Raw genomic sequence first — 12,163 nt, 5'->3', positions numbered from 1 at the left:
GAAAATCTAATAATCTCAAACTCTCGCACTTAAAAATATGCTTAAGACGTACCTTTAACTCTACTATATCATTTTTGAGATAGAGGTGGGTACACATTGTGAGCTTGGGGAGATCAGTCTCCCTCTCCTGTGAACGCAGCAGAAAGCTAGGACCAGAGCTCTGCAAAACTCAGCAGCAACTTCCCTTCAAACCAAAACCAAAACAATACTACATGGCATTGCAAGTTTTAAGGGACCAAAAAGAAAAAGTGAAACGCAGTGGAAGTCTGGTAAAAGAGTGTGAGAGAGAGAAAAAAAAAATGTGCTTCATGAAAATAAAAAAGTAAAAATACATTTTCACCTTTTAGCCTATTGGTGTATAAACACAAGATAGATTATCTCACCTTTCTACCCATATTTGCATTTGAACTAAGCCTATGCAACTCCAAAAGCAGTGCTCTGCCAGAGGAGTGTCAGACTTAACCTATAAGGTCATATTCTCATCCGCAACCCTCTCCTGTGATACCATGTTTTAGTTTTGCTCACACTAAAGAAAATAAACTGATATTTATAGCATTTCTTATGAGACTGAATGTTTTCATCTACTCACCAGGTCATCCAAAATACCTCAGAAATCAAGTTTCATGACAGTTACCAAACAAATGCTTTGAACCACTGACTTCGAGATGTTTATATAAGGACAGTAAAAACATACATAAACACGGAAAAAAATTCTCATCTGCTTTTTTCTTCTGATTTATTACCTAATAATTTAATAGCAGAGGACTTTTAATGTACTCCTGTAATTCTAGAGCAAATGTAAAAGACTTCAAAATAATCTTTATAAGAAAGGGGAAGATTATTTGATATTAAATCCATATAGTAGCAACTCTGTTAAGCTTGCTCATTCTACAGTAAAAAAGAGAGTAGAATTAAAAGGCAAAAATATCTTTCAACTACTTGCTTCTCTACAAAAGGGAGCTTAGGTGATGAAATGAGAGACTGATATGGCACTGGTACCACACATTTTTAAAAGAAAATAAAGGCACTTTGAAATATCACTTCGAAAGTACTGAATAAATTACAGGATATGTGTTTCATGGGGAAAGAAGAGTAAATAGCTGTAATTTGGGAGGCTAGAATTTCATTAATGAGATAGAATAAAGGGCTCTGCAAACAAAAGGACCTTTCTTAAAGGTTTTCAGTGACTTTACACAAGTTTCAATATTCCATCTTAATGGCAGTATATGACCGTGCATCTGCATTTCTTAGATGTTCTTTTCATTATGTTTTTCATTATCCGTTTTCAATCAATAGATAATATGTAACGACGTTAAGAGACCAGGAGCTTCCTGTTGTGAGCTATGCAAACCCCGAGTTATGAAAAACACCATGTTCTGCTTTGTGAAATCACAGCAGTAACTTCTGATTGTCTGAAATTATTGTTTCAGAAAATAACATTTTGACATTTATCTCTATAGAAGGCAGACTTCATCCTCAACTTATGATCAATCAATCATCAGAAACAACCAACTTCCCATAATAGCTAGTTTCAGCTCGTCCATGGAGCTTTCCTTTCTAGGGTTCAGAGCAGATGAATTAACATATGCCTATTATAAACTGGTAGTATATAGTCTAAGGATTAACTGCTATAGCAACCAGTGCTGTAGTCTGCCAACACATACTCACCCAAATTGCTGGATTTTCTAAGTTTATGTGGATAGGATTTATATGTAGGTGTTCATTTATTGTGCACAGATTGCAAGTTTTCTATTATGTGGATTTCTTCAAATAATATAAAAGCACAGTCATTGCATCACCCTTCCAAAAAAGCCCAGTGTAATACTCAAAATAAAACTGCTACTAAAATAACATTAATTCAATTGTATTTTACAAATATTTATTTTACACATTATAGGACTCCTCCTGCTTGTTCGTTTTATTCTATTCAATTATTCTAGAACGGTATTCTGGACAGCCAGTACCATGAATTATTTGAACTGAAATAAGATGACATGAAATCATGGTATAATCAAAAGCTTTCCACCCATGACCTTAACTCCAGGCAAACTATAATTTTTTTTAAAAAATACAAGCTTTAAAGAAAAGTGTGCTTTTGTTACAAGACACTTCAAAAATAGTGTATTTTAGAACAAATCATACATGACATCATATGACATCATAAATGGCTTTTTTTTTTTTTTTTTGAGTAAGCGGTGAGTATTAAGTCCCGGTGGAGTTCAATGTCACCTGAAAATGAATTCCTAAAGATATGGGAATGTTTCTCTCCCCAGATACACTTCTGTGTGTAAGTTTTTTAGGAAAAAATGGGTGGAAGGGTAAAGAATCCCGTTTCAACTGTGATTACCTATATGTGTGCATTAAATACATGTATGACAGATTGCACTATACAAGTTACTGTATACTACAACTAGCCACAAATGAGCGATGCATGATTTCATCACTTCCAGTGGAGCTGAGCAGAAGCACTTTGAGAAAAAATGGAGGTATAAGTTACGAGAAAAGTACCAGAAAAGGAAGATGGAAGAGAAGAAAGAAAAAATACACTAAAATACGCTTCCTCTGTCTGTAAATATAACTTTCTTGCTTGTAAACCTATCATCTGCACTTCAGCTGCTTTTTTCCTAGTATATTCTTCTATTTTTTGTCCTGTCTGCTGACATGATCTTATTTTTTCCCTCTTCAGTCACTCTCTCCTTCCCGCTTCCTACTGTCTTCCTTTATATATTGCTCTGCTGATTTTACCTTTCATTCTGACTCCCTTCTCACTTTATCTATTCTGGAGTAATTGTTCCTGGTTTTTCTTCTACCATTTCAGTTCTGTAACCTCACTTGTTAACTCTTGAGATTCAGCATCTTCTTTTTCTTGTTGTCCTGTAGTAGATGCAATAATGTTTGAACAGTCCAACAGAATTTTGGGGAAACTCCAGTGATAAATATCAAGGCTGCTTGGTGAAGTTTTCAACTAGTGTGAAACATCTGCCATAGGGATGGGGCTGGGAGGATCAGGGGTAGCAAGTCAACATGATGTGAGGACAAAGCCTTCCAAGAGAGAGTAAGGGTCGTTCATTTTACAATTGGAGAAACCCTTTCTATATGAAATGATATGAAGATTATCTGAATACTTCCATTTTTTTAATAACAAACTCCCCAGATCCATTACACAGGCTTTTGAGCCTTTCTGCTGCTTTGGAGGCAGAAATCAGATGTGTAAGGGTTGGCAGTCAGAGAGAAGCCTCAGCAAATTATAACTGCCTCGCCAAAGGACCATTACAGAATTTGTTTTGAAAATAATTCAAGACAGATATTATAATGAGATATTGAGAAAATTCATTATACTAGAAAAGGAAATATTCAAATAAATTGAGAAGAACTTGCCTATACTTCCATAGACCAAGATTCATACACCTGTTACAGCAGTATTTCCTACCAGTGTGGGTAGGAAAATACCCACATCAAGGGAGAGGTATGATCATGTTACAATTATGTGCCATACTGATTTTTTTCTCTTTTAGTCAATAACTATCAACCATAGCGCTTGCCTTCCAGAAGCAACTTAAGCAAGCCCAACTTAACAGGCTGTTATTAACATGGCAACCTGAAAGACATCCTGAAAGTTGTGTGATGTGCAGAATATATCTTAATTCCTCCACGAAGAAAACAGTTCTGAACTTTCCAACTCAAATAAATTTTCATCTCCAAGGTTCAGCAAAGATCACCTTAAGCCATGCTGGTATGCAGTCACTTTAAAAGGACAAAAGTCCATGTGAATGCTGAAGAGCATCTCTGCTTTCCACGCTTATCCCAATCACTTACCACCGCTGGCATAGCGCCGCTGCCAGCTACTTTGCATCACGGTATAGGCTGTGCAAGGAAAATGATCCAGCTCAAAACTACACAGAGCAAAAATAGTGGCTAAATTCAGTTAACTCTGGAGCTGCCAGGAATGTTAGTGCCAACCAGAGCAACTGACTGGGGACATTCATCACTTTTAAGTTCAGAAAACTTAACAATAGCCTCAGATAAGGCAATTTATATGAACTCAGAAAAAAAAGACTACTTCGCTTTTATTCCTTGTGTCATTTGACTCTCAAGCATCAGTCATATTTTGGTAGCATAGAGGTATACTGACATTAAGTCTCTTTTTAGAAAGGTTCTAAGCTTCAGATTACACCATTCAGTTATTAGGATTTTATCTTTAATGGTGAAAGGGATTACATATGATCTTGGTGATCAAAAGCGCTACTGCTCTCAGCACCTTTTAGGACATTTTGGTGGAGCAAGGACGACAAAAAGCCACCTTTGAAAGAGAGTGACAATAAATGCTTGTTAGCAGTGAACAGCATTTTATAGTAAATAGGAAAATATTCACAAGCCAAACAGATCTGACTTTGAATAAGGTGCTTGTCTGAGACTTTTCTGAAAGTACTGTAATTCTAACACGATCTTGTCAGTTTGATTTGCTTACGATTAGGAAAACGCTGAAGTGTTTTTGAGTCATTAAACAGAAGAAATGCAGTTTAACGACTCTCCCACTTCTTTTCTATTTTAGATAACAACGGAGACTGGAAGATTGCCTCCCCCAGGGCTCTGGATAGATCCATAGAGGATTCCTTCGAGGGCTGTCCAAAATCTTACCGAAGAGTGTGATGAAGGTGCATGATGAATTCACACATGAGATAAGACAATGACCAACTCACAATCCCAGTCCAGACAAACTGGACAAAAACTTTGAGAACTGATCAAGTAACCTCTGTCATCTGTCTTCTCCCTGAGTAGTTGTTCCTCTCCTATTACATTTGTATGACTAGAAATTGTGGAAGAATACTTTAATTCAGTGTGGTGGAAGAGTTACATTTCTCCCTCTACTAATTTTCAGAGATGCTCCTGCCTGCCTGGACTGCTGACGTGTTCCCTGCCTTTGCCTGCCCTCCTGTCTCTATACGTTCTACAAGACATGGCGATTTCTACAGCACATAGCTGTAATTTGGAATTTTTTTCCAGGTATATCTTTCAAGTTGCATTCAACAAAGCACAGCAAGGTTATCCTCCTCCAAAGATTTTACTGGGCACTGTCTTTGACAGCTTATTACATCAAATATTGCACAATATAACGGCCATTGATGTGCATCAAAAAGTGGAAGAGACTGAGGAAGTAAAATATTCCTTTCCCTAAGTGTTAATACCTATATTAACCAAAATCTGTTCCCATGGATCTGAAAGGATAGACAATCTGTAGCCTCACCAGGGAATCTTTTCACCACTTCTTTCTTAAGATTTCCTTCCTCACTATCTAAGTGAATTCATCCATGCTGCAATTTATTATTGTAAGAAGAAACGTCTTGCTCTGTTATCTCTTATCCTTTCTATCACAGCCAGCGAGAACAGACTATTTATTCTCTTCCTCTTTTCAGTACTCTTGTACGTACGTGAAGACAGTTATTCCATCCCTTATTTATTTTTTTTAAATTAAAGAACCACAATCCACCCTTTTAAATAAACCATGTTTTCCAAACTCCAGATCACTGGAGGAGAAACCCTGAGGTTCCTCTGCCTCTTCTGTATTCTTCTTGGTGTGTAATAATCAAAAAGGACACAAAAATGCACTGAGAATTTCTTAAACTTTAAGTACAACAAAAAGACATCTTTATGTACCTCACAAGCTCTATACATCCCGTCATGGCGTTTCCCTTGTTACAGGAATGTGACATTGTTGACTTACACTCAGCTGGCAGTGTGCAACAACTACTGTTGGGTCTTTTTTAGTGAACTGCTCCCAAATCATTTGATTCTCCACAGCTCCTTACCTGTAAACGCATTACCTCAACCTTGTCATTACTAAGCAGCTTTATAGTTTTTCAGATCGTATCTCCAGTTTGCATCTATCTGAATTCCAAGTCTGTTCTGCAAAGTAACTGCAGTTCCACCTACACATGTAATAATCATTTCCACTGTTATCTTTGTCATTATTTAAATATAAAAATATTAAACAATGGAGGGCCTGAATAGGTGCTTGTCAACACAGTCAACACATCCCCTATCTGACAGTCGACCTCTGACAACAACTCTGTCCACATATTATCCTGGGGGTTCTGTGCTTACCCAAAAGTATTTTCACGCAGACCATCTATACCTGGTTACTTCAGTAAAGTACCACATGAATCACTGTGAAGAAGTTCTAATCACAATACTGATTACACTCAGAAAGAAAAAAGAAAATAAATTGGTCTGTGCTAATTATTTTTTGATAAATCTACTTTGATTTACTGTTTTTATTTGCATTTACAAACAAAAATTATTTTGATATTTTTTTTTTCCTGAGAATTAAATTAATGGACCTATAACCTCCCGGTCCTGTATTTTAATTCTTCTGTTACAACACCAGAGACAAAGGAATTAAATGTCGCTGATGATTGTTCAACAGGATATCCATCAACCCTGGCATGGAGGGACTAATTTTAGAAAAGAAAGTGGTTTGGAGCCCATTCAACTGTCAGCGTTGCTGTGTCAGGTCAGGGAGGAATTCACCAAATACCTCTGGGCTCTGGTCAGTTCTCATTTAACTTCCAGGTTGTCTCTAAAACACTGGTTCATTACCAAAGACATAGGCAGGAGACAACAAGCTTCCTCCAAAATTATACAACATTTATAGCTTTCACCAGCATTTTAGTGTTTTGAGTTGGTTTAATCAGCATTCACACAGACAGGAGTCTAACTTCAACCTTACAAGCCAAATTCTCCAAGGCTTATGCCATGACTCTGGGAAGTAGAAGAAAATAAAGCAAGGAGAAGACTGTTGATGCAAGGGTCTTAATGGGTGGTAGATGAAAGGAGGAATGCTTCTTTGAATCCTTTAAATTAACAGCTCTCCTCTATCCGCAGACTGTTCTTGGCCAATATCCGTAAGTAATTCGTAAGTAATGGTATTACGAAAAAACAAGCTGCAGCTTCCAGAGTTTTGCAATTACCAGGGGATCAGACAGCGTGAAGAACCATAGATGGCTACACGCCACAGAAAATTCTAAGTCAAAGGGTTGTAGTCAAAGGTTACTTTAGCATGCAACTTTCCAGCTTGAGATATAATAAAGAAAATTTGAGACGTCTGGTATTTAAAAGGGAAACAATGACAAGGTAAATGACTTATTACATATATCTGGCAAACCGAGACAGAAAAAAGTTATTAAAATGAGTGTTTCATCCAACACCACTACTGTATGTTTTAAAAAAGGAATACAACTAATAACATGCGAAAACATATGTGAAACTAGTTTACTCTAAAATTAAAAGAAGGTAGTTGCACCTGCACGCACGCAAATAGTTGATATTAAGACACTAAAATCTCATTTTCCTGTTCTCCTCTGTTTTCACCAGAAGAAAAAATGTTATCTTCCCTGCCGTAAGCTATTTAAGAACATACATGAAAAGTAGTATTTCAGCCATTTTCATACTATGTAATGTTAGATCTCCACGGTCTTAATTATGAGATGAGAGGAGGGTCCTTAAGTAATCAGTATAATCTCCAGAAGATTTAAAGCATTTAACTCAGCATTTCCCTTTTTAGCCCAATTATGTTCACAGCACTTGGTTTTTAATGCCATGGAAGCACTCTACTCAATTCAGAAAGCTTGAGTCAAGAATATACAAGTTTTCAGATGAATACCAAAAATCAAGTAAGCTCTTAGAAATGCTATTTAAAATAATCTTTACAAACATAAATAGATATTCTAGCAACATACCTGAAAAAGAACATGAACAGAGCAGCTGTGATGCAGAACAAAAGGACCTACAAGAAGGAGAAAGAGTATTATTACATAAAACATCACACTACTACTACATGTTCTGGATCATGAAGATTTTACAACTGTTACTATAAAAGTTACACTTTATTTATATGCTTTATGGGCCAGAATGAAAGCTTGTCTAAATCCACCAAAAAGGATTCTCTTGATTCTAGTGGACTTTGAGCTGTTCCTGTAGAAGTTAAAAAAAATATGAAATCCAAACCAGGGTAGTGCGACAACAGACACAGCAAACGATGCCACTTTAAAGAGTCTGGAATAAAATAATGAATAATAAAATAATTATAAAACAATAGATTGAAAACAATAAAGCAATCAAACAGAAATTTAAACATTATATTTTGTCTGTCTTTGCTTTTGTGATTTATTCAGATATCATATTGCTAGTTTCAGTTTAAAAGGCAGGACATTTAAGATGTCTGTACAGACAGCTGCTTCTGCTTAACTGCTTTCCAGGAAGTTTAAGAGTAAATAATTCTACTCCCAAATGAGAGTATCCTTTCTAGTAGTTTACCTTAGTGTTAAACTCACTTGGAATAATCCCATCTTGCTCTAGATTATCAATGTGATCATACAAGGATCAGTGAGCAAACTTAGCAGCCCTCCAGCACGGAGAGGGGAACATCCTGCTTCCTCCCATCCTCTCTGCTGGGGCTCAGTGCTCTTACCTCCTCCTTACCACCTGCACAGTGACTCACAAATGCTGAAGAAAACGAACTCAACTAGGAGAAAAAAGTAGAGTTTAGAGAGTTTTCTGCCAATCTGGTGACATAAGGAGATCACTGGAAGGGCGTAAAAGCACCAGAGCAGACACAGGCAAAAGGGAAGGAGGGAGACCTCCGTGCCAGGAGCAGAGAAGGGGAGAAAGGATGAAGCCATCCTCCTTGAGATACCAACAAGCCGTTGTACCTTGACTGCAGAACTGCTTGTACATACAGCTGTTTCAGGAACAACTACACCATGCTTTAAATTCATAACCTGCCTTAATCCACTCCATCTTTGCCAGACACAGCTCGAGAGTGAGAAAATACTGCTTTGTTCTAGATACAACTCTCCCAACATTTACACAACTGAAGGACAGCAAGACATGCAGCTAAACCAGACTGTTTTACATGAAATGCACCGCCGAACATGGAAAGCCCACTGGTTGTCTTCTTATCATAGCATCAAGAAACAGAAGGCAAATGGTCACCATGCTCCAAAATTAAGCTACTTTCAAAATAAGCCTTTTTTTCAACTTTTCCCCATTCTATAGAATTTTTTTGTAGCATCCTCAGTACAATATGCAATACCTATCTTAGATTTAAAAACAACTATACTAAAAAAAGAGAAAAAATACTAAGGCCTACAGAAATATAATTGTAAATATTGAGTGAATTTAAGCCTCATAAGCTAGTGAGCAGGAAGTCTCATTTGGGATTTTTCTTGCAGAGTCTGTCACTTTTTGATTTACAATACATGGTCAACAAATTGTGCTTGGCAACACACAGACCATGAAACTTTCCAGCTGCAGAAACAGATACAACAAGCAGACAACCTACATGTTTCTAATGAGAATGATACACCCTAAATATTTTAACATTTTTAAAGAGATGCACATAGGTTACAAGGAAAAATCCTTATGCTCCAGGAGAGGTTAGCATATTTGGTGTGTAAGGTGAGCATTCTAATTTAATTGACTACATTATACTTTACTGTACTATACTAAACCTTAATAAAAAAAGAGGAAAGTTGCTGACAAAACTTAAGAGGTACTTTTATCCAGATCTCTCTTGGCGGACAAAGCCAAATTTTTTTTTTTTTTTTTTTTTTTTTCTTCAAGAAAGCTTAGCCCTCATATAAACAGCATCACGAAGTGCCATTCAGCAGTTCACAGTTCTGAGCGCAAAACAAAAAGCTCTGGCTGAAAGCGGTTACCAGCAGCCCCAGTAACACCAGCAGCCCCAGTAACACCAGCAGCCGCTCACAAATTACTTGCCCTCACAGCCAGATAGAAATCTTGGACCAGAGAAAGGAAAAATAACACTGACAAAACTATTAAAACAACTCTTGAGCCTCATGTATTCAGACTTTTTGTGCGTATTACCAAACCTAAGGTTATGTGTATTTTCCTTAAGCATTTTCACTATAGTCAGATTTCCTGGGGTAAAAAAAGTCTCTGATCAGAGGCTGCTGGTTCTCCCATACAGCCAGAATAACGAGTAGGACTGAAGTCTGTGATAAAGTAACATAGACCTTGTGATTAAGAGGAAAAGCACTGAAGATACATATAATCTATGTAAAGGAAGACAGGAGGAGAGAAAAGGGATAGATCGGTGATATCAGCTGGCAGAAGCAATTAGAGTGTCGGAGCTACAGTTCAACACTGAATAGTGTTAAATCCAGCTCACAGAAGACCTCAGGCTGTTTCAACCACTGGCACATCAACACTTGACTTCAAGCATACTCATGAAGCCTGAAAACCATCACCTTCTTGATCAACCACTTCACAATGTATGTGAGAGCTGTATCTACACCTGATGATAAAAAAATAAAGTTACTACTCCTAGTTCCTGAAGGCTGTGTGCTACAGAAAAAAGAACTGTCAGCTAAGGTCTGTCTGAGGAAACTTTTATTGGTAAAAATCATGGAAAATTAAAACTCCAGTTAAAAGAAGTCCCTCCAATAATTACTTGAGCCAATTTCTTCCAAAAGTTACAAAAAAGAGAAAGTGGACTTACTATTATACATTTTTAAATCAATCACTAATTAATATTTCTACAAGTATGGCCATAGTAATAAGGATTTAATACTAATACACGCTTGCTTTCTCAAATGACTACTTTTTAAAACAGATTTTCAGTTTTACAAGTATTTTGTGGTCTATATACATATAACTGGGAGCTTTGTATAGCGGTCACAAATTTTTACTCTTAAAATACATGATCAAGAAAAAAAGAATTATTTCACATGTTTTGTTAATCCTTAAAACAAGCCGTTTATCTACAGAAGAGCTTACTGCTGTCTCTGCTGATAGAGGTTATACGCACTCTTTCACCTTTATACACCTAGTTGAATAGTAGTATGGTAGTTGTACAATCTTTTATTATACCCAGAGAGGTTGTGGATGCCCCATGTGTTCAAGGTCAGGTTGGATGGGGCTTTGAGCAACCTGGTCTAGTGGAAGGTGTCCCTGCCCATGGCAGGGGGGTTGGAACTAGATGATCTTTAAGGTCCCTTCCAACCCAAACCATTCTATGATTCTATGATTATATCAGCTAACATTACCAGGGAGGAAGGAAGATGCTCCATCAGACTTTTGAGTACACAATCCATTCTTCAGATTTACCTCTACTTCAGACATGAGGAAGGATTTTTTTTTGTGCCCAAAAGCCATTCCGGTTTTTTCCATACATATTAATTGGTCTAATAAAAAACCCCCTATCTTTAACTGTAAATCCACAGAGCTACACAAACAGCACTATAATTATATATTGGTGTAATCATAGAAATTTGTCAACCGTTGCTTGTGGTTCCTAAATTTTATTTCAAGGCATGTTATTGCTCCAATAAAAATGCTTTCTACAGCTCTTATCACTAGGGTTATTTCTTAAGCAAGCTCCCTTCTAATAAAATTAAAATAATGGAACTAGACATGCAAATTAATGTAATGGCCTTGTACTCATGATCAAGGAAATAAATATGCATGGAATATCTCTTTTCTCCCTGCACATTACATTACGTAACCTGTAGCATCCTAATCAATGAACTGTCTTTATAAAATTGATATGCTATTCTTTTCCAATAACAAAATAGCTGGTTAAAAAGCATAAAGTTTTCTATAATTTTCTAGTAGTTAAAGGGGATGGAAATCACAGAGTCTTTCTGAGTAATTAGACGAAGACACCAGAAGTCATTGAAAAGATACCGAAGATACCAGAAGGCATATAAAAAGAAGTTATGTGAAAATAGGTGCCACGTTTCATTATGTTCAGCCCCTTAAAATCTGATCTGATGATTACTCTTACTAATGTAAGTAGTAATTTTCTATTATTATTTAATGCCCCAGGCAAGAAATTAACATAGTAAATAACTACCTGATGGAATTAGTCACCATTAGCTGACACAGCAGTTCTTACATATGACAGCTACATCTTCACCTATATGGGACTAAAGGGCAGGACTTCAGCCCTAAACCCGTGAGCTGCTACTAATATCAGCTATACACAGTGCTTACACTCTGACATGGTGCAGAGGAAGGCTGTAGCAGCCACTTACTACTAGATTATATCAGCAATGGGTTTGGCAAGTGGTTTTCCACTAGCTTCTATCTGTTCTCCCACTCTCCACCTCAGTTCTCTATTTACTGTCCCAAGTGAGTAAAA

General features: G+C 36.9%; 1 protein-coding gene across 2 annotated transcripts in view; it reads right to left on the bottom strand.

Annotated features, from left to right (window-relative positions):
- TMEM135 (transmembrane protein 135) overlaps positions 1-12,163 on the bottom strand; it is a 189,815-nt gene that overhangs the window by 59,397 nt on the left and 118,255 nt on the right. For both annotated transcript variants that reach the window (XM_050897902.1, XM_050897909.1), the window contains one exon: positions 7,737-7,783. In XM_050897902.1, the coding sequence (XP_050753859.1) occupies positions 7,737-7,783 (47 nt within the window). The remainder of the gene's footprint in view (positions 1-7,736; positions 7,784-12,163) is intronic.

The sequence above is a fragment of the Gymnogyps californianus genome, chromosome 1, assembly GCF_018139145.2.
Source record: "Gymnogyps californianus isolate 813 chromosome 1, ASM1813914v2, whole genome shotgun sequence".
Lineage (NCBI taxonomy): Eukaryota > Metazoa > Chordata > Aves > Accipitriformes > Cathartidae > Gymnogyps > Gymnogyps californianus.
The sequence above is the reverse complement of the archived record's forward strand: the minus strand, read 5'-3'. Positions and strand labels throughout refer to the sequence as shown.